The 21,696-nt window shown below is 40.2% G+C and overlaps 1 protein-coding gene across 1 annotated transcript in view; it reads right to left on the bottom strand.

Moving 5' to 3' along the window:
- The window catches only part of slc25a21 (solute carrier family 25 member 21), a 112,162-nt gene extending 90,742 nt beyond the window's left edge, over positions 1-21,420 (bottom strand). Inside the window, exons 1-2 of the mRNA XM_034111899.1 lie at positions 21,259-21,420; positions 21,073-21,154 (exon numbers count right to left, since the gene is read on the bottom strand). Coding sequence (XP_033967790.1) covers positions 21,073-21,142 — 70 coding nt within the window. The 5' untranslated portion in view covers positions 21,143-21,154; positions 21,259-21,420. The remainder of the gene's footprint in view (positions 1-21,072; positions 21,155-21,258) is intronic.
- Positions 21,421-21,696: the final 276 nt, after the last annotated feature.

The following is a 21,696-nucleotide window of genomic DNA, read 5'->3' as shown; positions in this document are numbered from 1 at the left end:
TTCTCAGGTGGCGTATTAGATTGGTCGTGTTGAACGTAGCTCTGTTCTTTCCACCACGCGGAACCTCTGCCTTGCAAACATTGCATCTGGCTGTTACACTGCCTTCGCTTTCAATTTTATAATACTTCCAAACTGCTGCCAAACATTTTCTCTGTCCCGACTCCCGAGTCACCAGCTGAACGTAGCCTCTCGTTAGCTTACTGCTACTATCAGACACTGCGCCCACTCTGTTGCCAGATTTCAGAGGAATAAGCAACCAGGTCTGAAAACAAGCCCAAAGAAAGCAACACATACATGATGTTGTGTAATTTTAAACCAAAACTAAGTCCTCAGGATGACTTTAAGACGTGAACATGGTCTTTTTTGTTTTGTAACATTAAATTAAAAAAAAAAAATTATAAAAAAAAAAACAATAATCCCGATCCCCGATTTTTTTCTCCCGATCCCCGATTTTTTGAAAATCACGTGATCGGCTCCGATCCCCGATTACGTGACATCGGGACATCTCTACTTATTGCTGTTCTGTTGTTTTTATGTTACATGTGTAACTAATGTCCTGCAGGTCACCCTTGAAGGGGCTTCACCTGGTTAAATAAAGGCTACAAACAGACTAAACGAGAAAGTAAAACAATCAACACTTAATAAAAAAAAGCCTAAAATGTGATCAAAATCCGTTTTTTACAGGCTGTCCGACCCAGCCACTCAGGAACTGACTGCGGGAGCAACATTTAAAAACATTCTTTCTGCTCTGAAAATCCCCATTCAGGACTGTGGCCGCATTAAAATACAGTTGAGCACATTCTTCCCACACTTATCTTGGTGCTTGTAATCAGTTATGAGGCCTCTATGATAAACAGCTGTAAATAAATCAGCTAATGCATTCAGAATAAAAGTATCTTGTACGCATCACAACAGGGCATCAAAGAAGCCACAGTGCTGCTGATTGGTGTACATTGGAAGTTATACTGCAAGTCTTTTTAAAGTGACCATGTGCTGCACTGGACCTCCACCAACTCTCCAATTCAGAAACAACATTCACTTTAAAATGTTCCATTTTGCTTTTTGATGTTCTGCAGTGTGTGAAATGCTCGGCTAATTATCTAGGAAGTTTGGCGGGCGAGGCTTGTTGTTTTAAGAGAGCTGATGGCGAGCCTCACTCATCCCAGTGAAGGAGGAACTGTGCAAACTCACAATGACGGATAAACCAGACCCCCGCCTCTCTGTGAGCAGCTAAAATGTTCAGAAAATAACTAAATTGAGCTAAACTAAATTCCAACACCAGAGTTCATTTTTCTTTCCTCATTTAACACACCACAGTAGGGGGGGGTCTCGGAGCTGAGAGGGGCTCTGACAGGCTGACTGCAGAGGAGCCAAGGTGAGCTCTGAGGGTTATTCTAATCAAGCTAATTCCCTCCAAACCTCAAAATGGTATCCTCCAGTGTTTGCTCATTAGAGATTCTTGACCGGAGGCCAAGACTGATTCTCATAGAATCAGAATGCTTCTTCTTCTTCTCTTTTCTTTTAAAGGTCCACACTACATGAACTTCCTGAAGGGTGGGAGCCGACTCAGAATGACTAATACATGGACAACATTTATCAGCTCACTGCACAGAAGAAGAAATGGCGTTCTGAAAGTCCATTTCCACTCTGGCTTTCCCACAAAGCTACATTTTTCATGTAGGGGTTTTAATGCAGAGCTTTCTGCCCGTGTGCTTCCTGATCGGCTTCACTTACAAGCCGTTTCGCTTCTGACCTGCTCTCTGCTCTGAACTATCAGTGCTGTGACTCTCAGGGTGATCCTCAGATCAAATGCATGGATAAGAAGATAGGCCTGTCCTCTTTTGACACCCCAAATCTTTCCGCTCTCTTTTTCTTTCTCCCCACCCAGGTCCTCTGCACTCACTGGCATCCTACAAATCTGAACCAAGACTGCATATTTTAACTATTGGCTAATAAAACAATGATTTTTGTCAAAAGATAATTTGGTCAATAAATTATCTTTCAGACTAAAACACCTAAACTATCATTGGAGGCTTCACAAATTAAGCGGATAGTATCATTTTATAAAATCAAGTCTGGTGATTTTCGAATGGATTAACGGAAATATTGTTTATTTTTTTGTCTGTTTTCTGAATTTCTACTGGATTTGATAAAAACATTATATTAAAAGGTTTTTTTCACAACTTTTTTGGGTTCAATCTTTAAAGCAACTTTAGCCCGAATAGAAAATATCAATTTTAACCCTTTAAATGCCATTTTGAATACATGAAACCGCTGTTTTTTTCCATGATGAAAACAGAGAAAATTAGTTATTTTCCAAAAAATACATATCTGGGGACTGGCTCTTTTTTTATCACAGTCTTGGATATGTCAAAGATTAGCAACAACATTGATTTTGGTTGATTATTAGTTTTTGCACAAAATCAGATTGAACAAAAAAGTTACAAATTAGTCATTCGGGACAAAAATGTCCACTTCCAAAAACCCGCTCTAAAATCTAAAACAGATTAATATTTTTTAAAACTTTTTGGGGTTAAATCTTTCAATCAACTTCAGTCCTGATCAAAAATACCAAATGTTAACTTATGTTCAGGATTTTAGCCCTTGAACTGCCAGTTTGAAAACACGAATTTGCATTTTCTATGAAAAACATTCACAAAAAGGCAGTTATTTTCCATATAATGAATGTTGGGGGGGGGTCGGCTTTTTTTTTTTAACACAGTCTTGGATATGTCAAAGATTAGCAACAACATTGATTTTGGTGGATTATTAGTTTTTGCACAGAATCAGATTAAACAAAAAAGTCACACATTAGCCACTCGTGTCCCATCCACTCCCATTATAACCACATCTTTAGATCTGTGTGTGCGTGTGCGTGTGCGTGTGCGTGTGCGTGTGCGTGTGTGTGTGTGTGTGTGTGTGTGTGTGTGTGGATTTACAGTGTGTGTGTGTACAGAGACAACAATATACAGTAGATTTGGTTTACAGCAAGTCGCAGTTTTCGCCTCATATCTTTCTTTTCTTTCTCTCTCTCTTTTTCTCTCACTCCCTCATTCCCAAACTCACACACACTCTTACATATTAAACCTCCTTATACCTTGTATGCGTGTGAGTGATTGTGTGTGAGAATGAGACAGGAGTAAGTGTGCTCTCATGAAGTTTTGTTTTTCATTTGTGCCGTTGCATGTGTCTTTGAGGTAATCAGATGTATGATCTTGACCCAGCATGACCTCGATGTTTTGGATTGTTTGAACTTCAAAGTCCTTCGATAATGTCAAACAGACATACACAGCGATACATACACTAGTTGAAGTAAATAAAAACACCTGGCTGCAAAGCTTCAAATATGTGTAGTTTGGCTGGATGGTCATTTCATTCCTGTGATACGCAACAAGCAGTACGATGAAGAGGAGCTTCTCTGTGGGACAAGAGGTCTCATGCAGCCCCTAACTTCAGCGGCAGGACTCATCCTCTGAAGCAGAAACACCCTGAGAAGGAGAATCTGGTGTGGATCTGCCTGAACTGTGCTTGAAAGGAGTCAGCACAAGGATAAAACACTTTTTCGCCAAACATGAGAAGGAGAATCTGGCATCCTGCGTGTTCCTGCAAAGCTTCTTCGGGATTTTTTGAATTGAGAAAACAGCTAAAAGTACCCTTCACAACTTCCCAAAGTGACCTCTTCACATATCTTGTTTCATCCAACCAGTAGTTCTAAACCAGGGGGGTCAAACTCAATTTCATTGCGGGCCACATCAGCATTATGGTTGCACTCAAAGGGCCGGTTGTAACTTTAAGACTATATAAAAATACATATATGAATATTTAATATATATCAAATAATGTATTATATTACATTATTGCCTCTGCATTGGATTATTATCGGATAGGGTAATAACTTCATAATTAACTACGTCTGAAAGCAGAAGTCTAGGGCCAATAATTGCAAGTCTCTTCAGTGAGAATGTCACAAAATGATTTAAAAAGAAAAGTCAAAATAAAAAAAATTAAGTGACATTTTGAAAGAAGTTACATTTAAAAAAAGAAAAGTCAAATTCTGAGATGCATTGTGGGACATGTAGTTTATTGGCAACGTGCTTCTGTAAAGTAGCATGTAACCGCATAATAAACATATCATATTTTTTGCAAGCTCTTGTGGGGCCACATGAAATGAAGTCGCGGGCCGGATTTGGCCCCCGGGCCTTGAGTTTGACACCCCTGTTCTAAACCAACATATATTCAGTTTGATTCATGTTAAAATAATTGCTGTGTGATTAGAAAAATGCGCAGTGAAGGCATACCTTAAAAAATCAATTTGTATTATTATTTTATAATCAACGGATTTTTGATTGTGAAGAGATAGGTTTTTTTTGTTGGTAGAGTGATGTCGCCTTGTCACCTGAGCCATCATCACAATGAATACAATTCTGAAATGTTACTGTGTCAAACTGACACTTCTGCAGTTATTACACCTTTTCTCCTAAATGTTAACTAAATTAAACTCAGAATTTATTTTGGGACTGGCAGCGAGTTTTCCTTAGGGTTAAAGAAAAATGACTCATAGTTTGAATGGTATGGAACATTATGCGGGAAAGCCCTCAAGTTGCCAAAATAAAATCAAACCACAAGAACCCATATTTCTTTTTACATCCATCTCTTCACGGGGTTGTATTTGTTTGGTATACTGCCATCGTATTACATGCAATAAGCTGTCAGTAGTAAGTGGGTTGAGTATGTTTATAGGTCCACACAAACATTTTCAAGCCGCAAAAAATAACATTTGAGGCTTCATCTACCTACAACCGCCATCCTCCCTGATCCATTATATTTCAGTGTGATGAAGCCGACTTAAAGATTTCATGCACACCACGCATGCCAAAGCGTCTACAGTAAATCACTCCCCCTGCTGACGGTGGTGGAAGATCTGCTGCATTTCAGGTGCTGCTCATCTGGCAGAAGTTCCAGAGGCCTGCCTCCGAGAAAGAAAACAAGCGCTGCTTCCACATGCGCGGCTCCCTGCGAGCCAGCCAGCGGCCTCCGGGAGGCTGTCCAGCCGCTGCGGCCCTCGGACCAGGATGTTTGGGTTAGAAAATGACTTTCCTACTCCCTCAGCTCCTTTCTCTAATTGCCTTAAGGGTAATTACCTTGTCTCCTTTCCACTTAAGAAAAACCAAGAGCTGTAGTGGTCTGTATCCAGTAGAGTGCAAAGTTTGCTAAAATTAGCATGAGTAATATTTTTATAATCATCATTAGAGTTAAAATAATAAATGTATTAAATTGTGTGGGTGATGTAAATATCAATGAACTAATAAAATAAAGTACACCGACATCTCGCGGTCTAACAACTGATGAACTTCTCAAATGACTGGGCGAGTACAATTAAAGAATCCTACAGAAAATGTTCGACTAACAAAACATTTCCTCAACTAATCACAAAAAAAACAACATCTGCAAAAACGCAAAGACCTGTGCATGATCACTCAAGACGTTTCCTTCATGGAAACAAAACACCATCAATTTAAGGTAAATTCGGAATATGATGGGGGGGCCGTAATGGCAGAGGCCTGAGTGTCATTCTGCCTTCCCCGGCTGGGGACTGATGGATTGGTGCAGAGTGCAGATTCTCCCCTGGGTGTGATAGATCAGCCTGCAACGCTCCAAGTACCATTATGAAACACACCCGAGAGTACTGCAATTCAGGAACACCAATGGAGCTCTCAAAATATTTCTTCTTGTGCGGTATAGGCAAAGACGCAGGGAACTTTTGGGACTGATAATTCCCCTCTAACCGTTACATACCATACCTGAAAAACACAAATGTAGACCGAATACAAATACACGTCACCTGCTCCCTCGGATACGGACCAGACGACAGGGATTAGTGTGCGGTGACTTGAAAAGACACTCTGCTACGGTTATTATTGGATTCGTGTTCTCCGTTTGAAGACGTTAACATCAATGCTTCACTATGGAAACAGCTGGCTGTCTGTGTGTTCCTGCAAAGCTTCTTGGGGATTCTACGAATGGAGAAAGCATCTGTCGGAGCCTCTTATTACAGAGCCGCCCAGCTGAGCGCTCGCCCTGTCAACCCGCTGATAACTTAACCCTCCTGCGCCCCGACTCTCCGCCTGTATCTGCTTCGAATGCCGGAGTCGCCGCGCCGGCGCCCTGTGTGGTCTCCGTTCTACTGAACGCATCTCAGTGTGGACTCTTGTTTTAAAGCTCACACAGGCCATAGAAAATACAGACCGTGTCATATCTGAGTCATGATTTGGATCTCGATGTGGGATGAAACAATCTCAAGAATCAGTGTGCTGAAGGAAAGTTTGGACGGCTTTCAGAACAAATACGCGTCTCGTACTGGTCGAAGGAACATTTCCAATGATACCTGCAGCAAACTAAACACAGATGTGAGGGGATTATATCATATTTTGAGAGCTCTCGGTTAAGTGAAATCATTGTTGCATACATGAGAGAGGGTAAGCAAAGTTATTCATCTTTATAATACCTTCAAATCCACGAACTTCACTAAGCTGTGCTACTAAAAGTGCCGCTGGAATCAAGTACAAACTCTTAGTTCAATACGTGAGACAGATTTAAAAAGAACCATTACGGCTTTCTTTTGCCCTCTAGTCACAATGTCTGAGTCATCATATCCATACTTGGATCGGATCGTCCTCACGGGGCAAAACACTTTTATCCTCATTAAATAGCTGTGCAGAAAATGAGATTCAGAACATATTGCATCATGCTCAGGATTGAAGAGATGAACATTAACGGTACGTCCACACAGCAGCTTTTCGAAAATCTTGGAGCTGGGCGTGTCTGACAGCTTGGGGATTTTTTGCGAGCAACGCGACCAACAACCAATCACGTGAATGTCCCGCCCCCGACATACAAAGCAAAAAACCCCGGGGATTTTATGTGAGTAATATATATATATATATAAACTCCCCAAACAGGCGAAAACCTACCAGTTTCCCCCACTGTCTCTGCCACCTCCCTCCATGCCTGGTTGCTCCGGTTTGTATCCCGTTAATAGTTCTGGTCGTAAAGAACCGGGTGATTTGCTACCGTAATTTCTCGTTTGGAATATGAGGAAATGAACTGCGGTCTGGCTCTCCCTGCTTACACGCGGTTTGATTGGCTAGCGCTTCTACTGTCAGATTTGCATAAACGTGATTTGATTGGCTGACGCTTCTACTGTCAGATTTGCATAAACGTGTTTGATTGGCTGACGCTTCCAGCTCAGCTTCAAAAGTTGAACATTGCTCAACTTTTGAATCCTGGAGATCCTGGACATCCTGGAAATCTTCGCTTCGCTCCCCCACAATGCAGTTCGGCGAAAAGCGAGGCAAAGTGACGTCATCCCCATTCAAAGTCAATGGGCAGAGAAGCGTTGGAAGATTCTTCTGAAGCTGCTGTGTGGACGTACCGTGACACACTAACACTTTTGTCTTCAACCTGTCAGCGTCTCTCATCTCCATCTCATTTGAAGCAAACCTAACCCGGTGCCTCTCGCTGTTCTTCATTGGCTCTTTCCAGACGGTGACACTTGTGTCTGCTTTGATGTCACTGCAGAACTCTTTGATTTCAAAACGATAATGAAATGGTAAACACATTCCTAACGTGACCTTTCATTCAGTTGTGTCTCTGATTATAACATGTTTCCTCGTCCTCTGCCAGGATCCTTTCCTTAAAGTATGTCATCCTTCAACGACTCAAGATCAGGAATAATACAAAGTGTCTATACATTTGAGCTTCCCTAATTAAAGCCTTGCCCCGGGACATGCTCTCCCGTGGCCACCGGGCACGAGATATTTCCTCTGAAAGGACACAAATTGGCCCGTGAGCACAACAAATTAAATTATGATTACTGCACTGCCCAAGCGCTGTTCATCTTGATATAGTTAAGCCGAAGTGGGCAGGCCGGTCTCAGCTACAGATCCACACAAGGGGAGAACAAATTACAGTCTGTGGCCGGCGCTTACTGTATGGACCTGTGTTATAAGTTCCCAGCTCATCCAGAGGATCACACACACACACACACACACACACACACACACACACACACACACACACACACACACACACACACACACACACACACACACACACACACACACACACACACACACACACACACACACACACACACACACACACACACACACACACACACACACACACACACACACACACACACACACACAGTTTTTAGTTTGTCGGGTTTTGTTTTTTTGACAGTACTTATTATGTTTATTTATATGTCCACGCTTGCAGCGGGAGAACAGAGGGTTTGTAATTACTGTATCTGAATCGCGTATCATATTCTGTTGACATGAGGTTTTCTTTGGCCTTGACTTTTTTTTTTTTTTTTTAAGATTTCCCAAAACAAAACAAAAAACTATTAAACAAAAGATCAAAAACCGGTGAGCCTGAAAAACCCGCATTAGGAAGGCAGGCAGCGGTTACTTCCACCGCAATGCAGCAGGCCCACATGTCTGACCTGCACAAACTGTGGCTCTGAGCTACAGGGCAGGAGGTTAAATGCCCAATTCGAGACTTTTCAACACACATGTCAGTGTTCATGAGGAACAAGGTGGTAGAGGATAAACAGAGAGCATGTTGCGGCTCTTGAGTAGCCATGTTGACATTTTTAACAATCCGATTTGTTCCCGCTTTCTGCAATTCATTTTTTTTTTTTTTTAAACGTCACATAAAAGATTCACTAAAATGGCCGCATGAAATATTAAGTCTGATGGGATGACAAACAGTAGCTTGTAACAGGACGACCTTGTTCCCATTGCAACTTAATTAGAAGCTTCAAGACAGAGCTGGGGTCAAAAATACACACTGAAAACATAATCCAGACGCATGAAGAACACACACACACTCACTCACGCTATATATAATATCTATTTCCTTGGATGCATTCCAACACACGCAATTATATCCAATTTCCAGGCATAAAATGTGTCATCCGGATGCACACAGGCAAAACAAACCAACACATACACTTTGTGGCATTAAAACATAGCCAAAGCACGCACATGCACACAAAGCCATTTTATTTTCGCACGAATACATACCCAGACCCAGGTAGAAGTACACATGCACAACGTCCATTCTAACAGCGGGAAACTGTTCTTACATGGTCACCTTTACGCTTCTTTACTAATTAGTCAAAGTGCTTAATTAATCATAGCTGGAATTCCCTCCCAGTTTTATTATTGTTGACATGTACGCCTTCGCTTTTCACTTTGGCCGCAATGGAATTTGCAAGAGTAATCTCGGTGTTTACTTTACATCTGTCTTCCTCCCTTTTTTACCATGCTTTTTCTGAACACACACAGTGGCTTTTAATGCTGACTTGATCGGCGGAGAAGACCTTTGTGATCCTCTTGTTTGCAGAATTTAAATCGTGCAAAGACGAGATGAAATACTTTCAAAAAAGCAGCTCTCCTGTGCTTCCTGCAGCGAGCACTGTGCCCTGGTTTTAATAATGGGTAACTCTAAATAGAAGGCAATGATCCAGAGAAAGCCTCCCATGGAGAGCAATCATAATTATCTGACTAAATCCGCTCTTACAATAACAGTATAATTATTATTATTATTCCAGGATGATATGTATGATAAATGTCCTGTTTGTGCTGCCATGCGTGACCATGATATTCAACAAGGTATAGTTTCCTATGCCTGACCGGCTAAAAGAAACTGTAAATTACTGATAATATTAATGCACTAAACCAAAAGGAAAAATCTTACTGACTGTGACCTGTAACAATAAACATATTGAGTGCCCATCGTTCTTTAAAAAAAAACGAAAATGCTATTTAAAAATAGATGAACTTGGTTATCCATTAGCGTGATTGGAACAGCAATGGGACCAACGACTGTAACATTATGCAACGATAAGTCATCTCTCCTCAATAGCATAAAAAAAGATTTTATCCCAAATGTAGTTATTTTTCCACAATATTTTTTTTTAAATATTTATTTTTTTGTAAATCCATGTGACATATGTAATGGGCAACTAGTGTGAAAACTACTGTTTGATGGTGGAAAAATATTTGTGGCCCAATTAGTACCAATTAAAATCAACGATTTATTGAACATTTGTAAGCCGTTTAGCTTTTTATTGACATTTGCTATAATTATGGATGTAGTCTCGTTACGATATAATGCCATTATGTTATTAATGATGCAGAAGTGCAAACGCATTACAACCCAGAGGACTCCCTGACTAACAACAGCTGATTCAGAAGTCACTGCCGTGCGCTCGGCCTCTCTTGGCTCGCAGCGCGCGCATGACCGTGCAGCTCGAGCAAAAACAATCCGGTAATTGCGCGTTCCGTCTTGGCTGGACTCGGGGGTAGTTTCTACGAAAGAAAAGAGGATTCCCCCTCCTCAAAAAGAACTGGGCCTCTCCGGTCCCCTGACCCCTCCTCCTCTGAACCCACTTACTAAATCTTGTCATTAAGATAATGTCGAGCGCGATACTGAGGCTCATACATCACAGGCTCCCTGAACTGGGACACACTTGTATTTCTGTCCAGACGTATCTATGAATAGAACTGAGGAAACCTGCATTCAAGCTCTCTCTCTCTGAAAAACATCATCACTGCATTTAAATTCCACAGTTCTTTTGTCTGTCAGGTATGGTATCATTTTTACACCTAACAGAATATTTCGGCAATGCCTCATTTGTATTTTTGGATTCAGTTGTCTCTGTTAGTTCCAACATTTGACAAAGACATATCTCAGTCGGAGGCAGATGTATTTTCACTGGAAATGGATGGCTCTTGTCAAATAAAGATGATTCACACATGCAGCCTAAAGCCTGTTAGAGGCCTCACCTGCAGCCACAGCTGAAACTCAACGATTCTCAGGCATGCTTTTTATTTTGCAGCTGGTATTACATCAGATACAATGTGGATTTATACATAAATCACATCATAATATGCAGTCTTGATGTCTCAGTTAAGAGTTTATTTTTTATACGTATTTTTAGGTATACTTTGTGGATGTTACACGAGGGCTTTAACAGCCACTGCGGATTTTTCAGGCAGCCTTCAGAGACTTCTTGTCTGGATGACTGAGAATCTTCGTGGGCATGTGTGTCAAAGCGATGAGCTACGCTGATTGGAGTGCAGGAAGTCAGACGAATGGCATACGAGCAGACTTTTTCGGTCTCTAAATAAAAGATAACAGTAATGATGCCGTGAGATGTGTTATAATGTGTTGAAGACACAATGAATGTGGTAAAAGAAATACTAAATTCCCTTCTGAAATGTAATGAAGAAGTATAGCAAAAATAAAAATATGTAATATTGTGAATACGCAATACTTGGGAATAAATGTAGTTACTTTCCACCACCATTTAGTGTACATTTGCTTTAAGCAACATGTGGCATTTTTACCTCGGATGTTATAGTTCATGGATTTGCTTTTATACATAGCGATTTGAGCCCCCTGCAAAAGGTCCACTCTCCTAAAAAAGACCTTCATTTGACCTATGATGAATAACTCAGCCCTACGTCCCTCGTTTATTAAGTTCACCTTTTTAACCAAAGCAAAAAGTATCCATTCTTTGATGATTTCCGTGGCCGCTAACCTTTTGGGTCTTTAAATAAAAAAATTGGACGCCAGAAATTAGCAGTGCATTAATTAGCCTACCGTTAGACATAATGCCTGTTTGCATTCAACCAATTTCTAATGACATCGTGATCATTCACATTTCCAGAGGACGGTAATTATTGGTGGAGACAATAAATCTTTAGTGTTTGTTTTAGGAATGCGGGTGTATTGTAATTTCTCCAAATGAAATGAGGGGTAACTTTCATTATAATATACACCATCGCCTGCAGCATGCCATTTATTCTTAAAGACACATTGGAAGAAATGAGCTCAAATTAATGACTGAGATCACATCTATTAAGAAATTATAAGAAGTCAAACTTCAAAATATTGTATGCCGTTTCCTCTCGTGTTTACAGGCTTGTCAAAAATGCTGCCTCGATGCCAAATCCCGGCGTTGTTCTGAAACTGACACAGAGAAGCATTGAGAACAAAAGACAGATGTGTCCGGTTAAGTAGCCATCCTTCAGCACCATCATGGCTCGTTTTAAACAAGCCATCCACGACCCTAATGCATGGACATCCGTCTGTCAAATGTGGAACAAAAAAAATGTAAATGGCTGCAATTTTATGCGAGCCAAAGCACACGTTAAATATGAAGGACATGAGCCACGGCATGTCCTCTCAGACGGGAAACAAAAAAGATGGGAGGCAGAGGGAGCTGATTTAGAGGCCAAGAAGCAACCCATCCAGAATCAGCATTACTTCAAACATGAGGTCATCTAAACATCTGTCTACAACATGTCCAGCAGGAGATCAATCAAAGCCCCGATGAAACATGTACAATTGTTTCTGGAAATAAATATTAGGCCTAATTCGGCTGTGATTGTTGCAGCCACTTGGGATTGCTAACTGCAGTCACTGTCAGCCTTACAACTACACACGCATATGCACAGACTATTTATTTGATTCCCCTATCCTCCCTTCTTCCTCTCCTTCATTTAGGCTAAGTGGCTTTAGTTGTTCTTCTTTCCCCGACTGATTTCAGGTCCACTGTTTAAAAGCAGTTGGATGGGGAGAGCTGCAGTGAGAGCAAGGCTCTGACAGCGGGGGGTGGGGGCTGCAGTAATCACACGCCGGCCGTCTGTCTCAAGTCGTCACAGTCCATTTGCTGGAGACGGATCGATTTACTCATGGAGTTTTAAAAAAAAAAAAAGCACCTACTAAGGAAATAACAAAGGCCTCAGAGAAAACATTACAGCAGCGAGCATGTAACTAGATAGATTTGCATTTTCGACTTTTAAAATGTGGTGCACTGTGTATTAATCAAGATGACATTGTTATTTCAATTATGTTTTATGCCCCTATCTTTTACACTGCTTTTTTTCAGATAAGAAAATACATTTTATTGAGTTATTTCTTTTAAATGGTTGCAAACTCCCGATTGTATAGAGCACAAATACATCACCTTTAAAGTAAGACTGAAACCTAACCACTGAAGATGCAACATCCCTTTACGATGCATGGAGATATAGTATGCAACTACTACCCCCTTGCGGACAAAAGGAGAACTGATGGTATGAAGACTTATTGAAACACACTGTTCAAAGGCCAACACATACTGTATGCAATAAATTAGTATGTTAATTAAACATGTATGTTTTTCTCAATTAAATTATACATTTGTTGGGCTATTTGTTTTGTTTTTTAAATGACGATTCCCTGAAGCCTAAATTATGAAATATTTATTTTTAGATAGCAAATAATTTTAACCTAAATAATATTTAGTTTAATACTTTATTAAAAATGTTATCTCCAACATCTTTTGCCTGTGATATATTAAGATAAAACAGTGTCTAATTGTGATCTTTCAGGAGGTGTAGGGAAGTCAAAACTTGCAACCTCTTAACTTCTAAAATTGTCTAATTTTAATATATTTACACAGCCAAAAAAAGCACTTCAGATTTCCAATATTTAATAGAGCAAATAAAAAAACTATTGGGAATATAAATGCATATTTGTGCCGAAGAGCTCCATTATTTTCATCCTCATCCAGCCTACTATACATCTTGTGATCCCCTCGTACCAATCGCCATAATCAAAGCAAGTTTTTCTGTTTCTATATAAGGCTATAAAACATGTTCACACAAAAATGAATCATAATCATATTGTATACACAAGGCATTCAACATATAGGTCAAAAGAACAGCTCTGTTGTGCCAGCTTGTACATCAGAAAGCCACACGGTGCACTAAATGTAGCTTGTCCCATTCATTCCATTTCCTTTATTGGCTTTATGACTCCCACGTGACGCTGTCTCTGTCCTTGTGAACAATGAATCAGGAGAATATCAAATCCCTGGATGGGAGGTAGTGTGAAAGACTGAGGTCATTCTGCTCAGCGCTAAAACCTGTCCCATCACTCCTGGTGAGGACAGAAGAGAGGCCCTGAGCCTCTGGCTGGGGGTGACAGGAGGACAGCAGGGTGTCAGACCCCGGGGGCTCATGACAGCTACACAGGGAGGGCCAAGCAACAAGTACATACGACACCTAACTTCTCATAAAAACAGCTGAGACAAGTCGCACCCAGATAGCTTCATCATTAGTTGGTGGCATGAAAAGAAGTGTTCATTGCCAACATGTTTTCATACAACTGCCAAACTGGTCCTGGTCCTGTATACTAATGATGATAAACCAGCCATCTTTGCAGAGCTCCAAACATAAAATATGAAAGCTAAATAAATCCAAGAATAAAAAGAAAGACTCCGTTGTTACTGCTGAGAGCTCATGTTAGTTCCTTCTTTACTAATCCATTGTATGTAAGCAAAGTAAGAGTGAATGAGGTCAATATCAGACACCTGAAACATACTGCAAAAGCTGGTCAGAGATGCTCTGACATTGTGATCCGGTTGTTTCAAGCAGTAAAAGAACTACGCCGTAACTTGAACAGAAGAGAGAAGTCTGAGTGGTGACCAGCACTGTATAATAATAGGTGTAAATATTGAATCGATTTTGTTTAAGAGCAAACCGCTCATTGAAGTGATGCAGGAGCTCTAGCAACCTCCATCAGTAGCAGCAGGAACTGCAACCATGACCTCGAGAACATCCGTTACTCGGTGACAGCAGACAAAAAGCTGTCACAAAGGAAGAGAGAGCAGATTGTAATAGAACTGCAGCAGGGCCATGATTCCTCAACTATTGCACACTACTGGGAGGCAAGACCTACCCCAGCCAAAGTCCTTCAGTTCAATACATATTGTGATTAGATTTGTACAGCTAACAGTTATTTATAACATACAGAACAGGATGTTGACAAATGTGGTGTTGATCATTTACATTTTCTCAAATAAAACGGTTTCTTGATGTGAAGTCTTACAGCATGAACTACTAGATCATTGATTAAAGCAGAATCAGTGAAATTGCATGAATTGGCTACAAGGTTTAAAAAATAAGTCCAGAGGAAAAAGACAAGCCTGGCATGGCAGCGAAATGGATAGATGTTTGCAGACAAGCTACAGCAATCTTCCATTGACCGTCACAGGGACAGAGACGCTGTAGGCCAGGGGTTCTCAAAGTTTTGACGAGTGAGGGCCAATTGAGGTACCCAATATTGGATTGAGGGCCGCCCAAGAAAAACGGAACACAAAATAATTCCAAAACAAATCCTTTCTTTATTGTACTAACCAATTACCGCAACTCGCGAGATGCCTAGTTGCCATGCAACCAGTAGTCTAGCAAACTTTCCACAAGCTGTCATTCATAATTTAGGAATGACAACCCAGGGGGCGCAGTTTTACCATTCTTAAATTCCATTCTAATTCTTACTAGATACAACGATGGAGGATTAAAGTATAACGCATGCATTTCAGCGTGTCACATTAACTATCGCGGGCCGCCAGAAACATTTCCGAGGGCCGCCATTGGCCCGCGGGCCGCACTTTGAGAACCCCTGCTGTAGGCTATACATGCGAGGTGACTCTCTACTTGTTACATTATTGGTATCCGCAGTGGGAAGTGATGCTTGGAAAATGAGATCTGGTAAATGGTGTGAAAGGTGTTGACGCTGTTTGAGGTCGATTGAGAAACAGAGAAGTGTGTTGGGCTTCCCAAACAGAAAAGTGTTGTTAAATGGAGGGAAGACAGAACAGAGTTGGTCACAAGCCGAGTTGGGAAAGAGACTTCTTAAGCATCTGCTGAGTCACTTTTACTTAGTCATGTAATCTGCAATTGTACTCTTTGAAATGCAGAATGTAACACTGACAATACTCTTCGGGTGAAGAAGACCAATTGGGACATTCAAACCATCATCTCTAAAGTAAACACTTACATTTATACTTCGAACACTTGCAACACACGTATTATATGAATGTCTGAATCCTAAGCTAAAGTTCACTAAAGAGTTTGGACACTTTGGAGAAACTATTTCAAAACGCCCATGAGTGTGGATGTACTCAGTGAGTGAGCACAGCAACAACACTGGGGAATAGAAACATGAGGAAATAGTTCTGTGCTCTTTATTGTTTCCAGCTGTCCGCTTGCTCGGCTGGAGAAGAGAAGTTGATACGATAAAGAGACCGTCTATCCTGATCATGAAGCATTCACAGTCTAACTTGTTCTTATAACTCTATGGTGTTACTTACGCTTTACCAAGAAAGTTAAAAGGAGCATATCAGATTTCCACTCATTGAATATGTAATCCAATGCTTCATGCTTGGCTACAACACTGGCACACCACTCCACAAACACAAAGCCACTATGAATGGATGAAGGAGGGGCAGAGTATGCAAGTTTGAGATATTGAACAATTAAGTGTATGAAATCACAATTTAATTCAATATTAAAGTTGAATCAGATATACAGTACAGTGCACTAAATGTCACAGTAAATAAATAAAATGATATATGTGAATGCATCACCTTCACATCACAAATACACACGCAGGCCTGGACTGCTGTACACGCACATGAAACAGCTGATCTGCAACACCTCTATCAACACAATGTTATATGACGTGCTGCTGTGAGCTCAAAGATTTTACAAATGTAAAATGATTAACTACCAACCTTGACTTTGGTGTTGCCCTTACATAACAGATTTTGTGAAGCAATGCAACCGACAATTAACACGAGACCAACGAGGTGGAGCAGACAGAATGACACAAAATACCTGCATATTACAACTCATTGAGATACGTAGGTGATTCAGAATAATGGCTTGGGTGTGTACTGTTCGGCAGGCTATTATTATCTCATAATGATTGTGTCATTATCAGTTAGGCTGGAATGAACAAGTGTTTAGTAAGTTCAGGTGGTAAATAGAATGGGACACATGAAGGTCATAGTCTTCATGGAGGCTCAAATCTGGCACGGCAGGCATAACTTGATTGAAGAAGTTATATTTTAAGAAAAACATTCATTTTTAGAATGCTATTCCTACCAGTATAGAAGTGTTTCAGCTTTAGTCAGTTTAACTAATGTTAAAGATCAACAGTCGTGTTTTCATAATATGTATTCATGTAGAAATACTTTTTGTATGCAATATATGCATACCCTAAGACAACATATATGAATTACAAATGTGCTATATTTTATGAAATACATGCATTGCACACGGTCCCTGTGTTTGCTCATATCCGACACCCAATCACGTGACTTCCAAGATTTTCGTTTTGAAAGCCAGCCTACTCAGTATTACATATTATTAAACTTAGAGTGGAGAGTTTTTAAATGTTTCCTCCTCCCCCGCATCTCTTATCAAGGGTATATTATTATCAGGATGTCCACCAGCTGTCTGTCTCTACGTCGTTCAAATGAACTTGTGCTTCCGCAAACCCGAGCGTGCAACGTGTCTGCTGTGTGACGCAATATCAACTCAGTGCTGACTGTGAACGGATGAGGGTTTTTTTTGTAGGTTAAAAGAGGGAAAGTAAAGCAAATAAGCGAGAGGATTGACTCCTGCTCACTTCCTGGTTAGACAATCTGTACAACAACTCTGTATGTTATACCGTGATGTGTTTTGTAGTTAAAAGGGTGATATATACGTTTCAAAAAAGGAAGCCTCAGATGGCCAATACTGTATGTTGTAGTGCCGAGAGATATGGAGTCAGAGGCGGTGCAAGGAAGGTGCAAGAATAGCAATTTATTTACAAGCTGCAAAGGACATGTTGTCGGGTCGCAGCCCGGGTCGACAAGAGAGAGAGCTAAGAGGGCACACCTATTTATAGGTAACCCATAACATGTCCGTGTGGGAACAATAACCGCAACTGTAGTTCCAAGTATGAATTATGTCCCAGTGGTTAAATAGGTGGTCACCACAATGTTTACATTACATAGGTTTTAAGCTATATTCACGCCCGATATATTTTAAAAAAAACAAAGAAGCACAAAAAGGCTCTAATGCGAGTAAAATCAACCATGAAGATTACAAATTCAGAACAGCAAGTAGTTTTCGCAAGTATTTTAGATTCAAATCAGCCAAACTATTTAAGTGCAAGTGCATTAGCTTCAAGTTAGCCAAAAGTGTAAAGTGCTAGTGCATTAGCTTCAAGTTAGCCAAAAGTCTTAAGTGCTGAAGCACTACCTTCAAATAAACCAAACAATTTTGAGTACTACAACATTAGAGCAGTTGCGTCATCATTAAAACATTTCACAAGTCCCATATTCTTCCAAATACAAGACTCAAATTAGTGGAAATCTCTAAACCAACAGAGGTGTAAGTCTGTTATCTCATTACAATTAGCGTTAGCATAGCAATGTCAGTTACACAGCCGTTTGAAAACCGTTAGGGAAGAATATTGATAATACAAACTCACCAGGTCGAGGAGAACATTTTGGTGTCTTGTGAAGAGGAAACACACGATGTCAGACAGGAGTAGAGTCACAAAACACTTCATTAATCCCAATAGGCTACATGTATTGTGTATATTTTTCGACAACTAGAGGCAACTGTTGCTTTGACTGCAGGGCAAAAAATAAAAGCTTATAAATACTTGTTAAGTAGCCTATTGCAAAAATCTACAAACATAGAATATAAGAAAAATCCAACAAAATATGAGAATGATTTCATCTTGGGAAGAGGGCTTGAATTAATAAAAAATTGGTCACTAAAAATATGAAGGAATACTACAACATACAACAAATATGTACAGGAAACTTAAACATAGAATAGAAGAGACAGACAATAAAAACATATACAAATACTATGAAAAGGTACACAATATTTCGAGGTTTATTAGAGGGTAACAGGTTGCAGAGAACGCCTAGCCCGGCCGGGGAGTGTGGAACGTAGTCACTGACCCACTCCTCTGACAAATTCAGGTTCCAATGGGGACCTTTCTCCCTGTGTGCCTCTCCACCTCTGTTTCCTACTTCTTACTTGCTACCCTTTTCCCTCAACCTATCCTAAGGGAGTGCATGTATGTAGACACGTTAGTTTAGCTGCTATAGGCTTGGACTGTTGAGGGGCACCTTACTCCGTCTTTCTGTCTGTCTGTCTGTACCTGTGTACTCTCATGTTCCGATTAACCCAGCTTCCCCAAATCTCTTTTTTGTGTCCACATCTACGCCGGGATCCTGAGTCGAGGCTAATCCTGTTGCTGTGGTCGTGTGTCCTGGATCCTCTATCCTGAGCACTGGATCTGAGTCCTGGACTTGGAGTCGTGGCTGAACCTGTCTCTGCGGCCCTGCCAGACTCTCACCACACTACTTCCCTGATGGCTCCCACAGGATTGTTGACATCCTCGTGGATTCATCTTCTTATTATAGACACATGCATTTCCAAACATTTGGACTACCTATGTTGTAAATGTATTATCTTTTCGATTTACACACGGCATCTATTGCACGTCTGTCCGTCCTGGGAGAGGGATCCCTCCTCTGTTGCTCTCCCTGAGGTTTCTCCCATTTCTCCCTTTAAACTGTGGGTTTTCTCTGGAAGTGTTTCCTTGTACGATGTGAGGGTCTAAGGACAGAGGGTGTCGTATTGTCATACTGATATTCTGTACACACTGAAGTCTACTGAGACAAATGTAACATTTGTGATATTGGGCTATATAAATAAACATTGATTGATTGATTGATTGATTGATTGATTGATTGATTGATTGATTGATTGATTGATTGATTGATTGATTAAATATCTGAATTATAAAAGATAAGCAGCGCAGTTTTAGAAATAGTTTAGGCAGAAAATTAAAACTTCTCCAATAATTGAGCAAAGGTTCAATATGACAAAGAATATGCAATGTAAAGAGAGACACAGTCCCAAAGACGTGCATTACTGTAACATAGGCAGAAATAATTGTATCTAATTTCTAATACCACCAATATAACAAGTAACTATAGCTGTTAGATAAGTGAATTGAGTAAAAAGTACAAAATGTGCCTCTGATAGTGGAGTAGAATTATAAAGCCAAATGTTATTGTACAGTACAATGTGTGTTGTGCATGTGGTGATAATTCAAGTTTCAATGGTTTATTGTCATAACATAGACACAACTATGGTGTAATTATGTAATGTATGAACAATGTAGATAGCCGGTTCCTCAACAGTGCAATTTACAAGACATCAACAAATACAAATAAATTAGTGCAAGCTCAGGTGTTAAATAGTCTTATGGCCTGTGGGTTGAAACTGTCCCTGAGTCTGGTAGTTGTTGTAATACTATGTATATTGTAATTTAACCTTTCAAAACAATGTTGTACAGAATAATTATAATATTTTTCCCCTTTGAATAATAAATATAAAGATGTGTTGAAATGGAAACACAATTATAGGAGGCTAAAGGTTCCCTTAATGTGTCCTTAAGTACAGTATAATAAAAATAGATGCTATAAGTCACATTGCACAATATATTGTCATACCTTTGCATCTTACAATCTATTTATCAAAAGAGTTATCATTACAATGAACAGCATTTAATTTAATTGTACTCTCTGTTCTTGTTTATCTTACTTGATTCACATGTGTATAGACTCCTGCATTTACTTGGTCACCTCCAACATTCTCTGCATTATTAGCTTATTGTAGTTATTTATTTTCCTGACAAGTATATAGTTTACTTGCACATTGGTCTTGCAACAAAATCTGCACTATAATATTCTAATTTATCTTCTCTTTTTGCAACAAAAAAATTCTCATGACAATAAAGCCTTTTAATCCTTGAACTGTACGCATGCGCAGACTGATTGCCCTTCCCTTTGGCTCTTCCGGGAACACTGTCGTTTTGCAGAGTGTGAACTATCTTACTCTCACGTATATCCTCTTTGATCCAGGTGACTCAAATCATTTATTCGGTTAATGATTACGCGTGTGTGATTAAAACCCGAAACGTTTCTGTACCTCTGGTCTCTTGGGAAGGTGAACGTGTCGCCACAGCATACATTTGATTATTCGGGAGCACTGTTGCTATGCTAGATACATTTAGCAGCGTGCAAACTACCTAAACTATTACATAATCAATCGTTGTAAGAAGCAGAAATAAAACGTGCAGACTTACCTGCGGATCCTCCCGCTATAATCTGATGAGACGCTTCACGGAGCAAACTCTGCGGCTTCTTGGTTGTCATTGTTAACGTTTCCTACCAAAACAAACAAACCCGTTATTGAGCCAGTTATCTCTGCTTGTATCGTGAGTTAGTACATCGTGTTATATCGCTGTTACAGCATGCTTCACACGACCTACCCGTGTTTCCTGCTCTTATGAGGCGGCTGTGTTGTGTCTTGACTCTCTGAAGTTGTGCTCTTGCAGCCCACGCTGGAGAAAGCGCAGCAGTGATATCTCTCCGAGGCTCTCAGGCTAGGCTAGGCTAGTATGGAATCAATTACCAAGCAAAAAATAAACTGCTGCATCACATTCACCTCCCATCGCCTCAAGTAATTTTGAAAAGTGTAAATAAACAATGAATAAAACCCCAACTGACACTTTCTAGATCAATATCGTACAAAAAAGTCAATGAGCAGAAAAGCATTTTTTATTAAAGTGTCCGTTTATCTTTTACAGTGGCAACCTTACTCCAATGTTTACTTTGCACATTATTTAATGTAATTCATCAGTTTCTTTTGGGGACTTTTTTCCAATTTGTTTGCAAGGGTCTAAGGTCAGAGGCCGTTAGATGCTGTA

Source organism: Pseudochaenichthys georgianus, chromosome 22, assembly GCF_902827115.2.
Source record: "Pseudochaenichthys georgianus chromosome 22, fPseGeo1.2, whole genome shotgun sequence".
NCBI classification, from domain to species: Eukaryota; Metazoa; Chordata; class Actinopteri; order Perciformes; family Channichthyidae; genus Pseudochaenichthys; species Pseudochaenichthys georgianus.
This window is presented reverse-complemented; position numbering and strand designations above follow the sequence as displayed.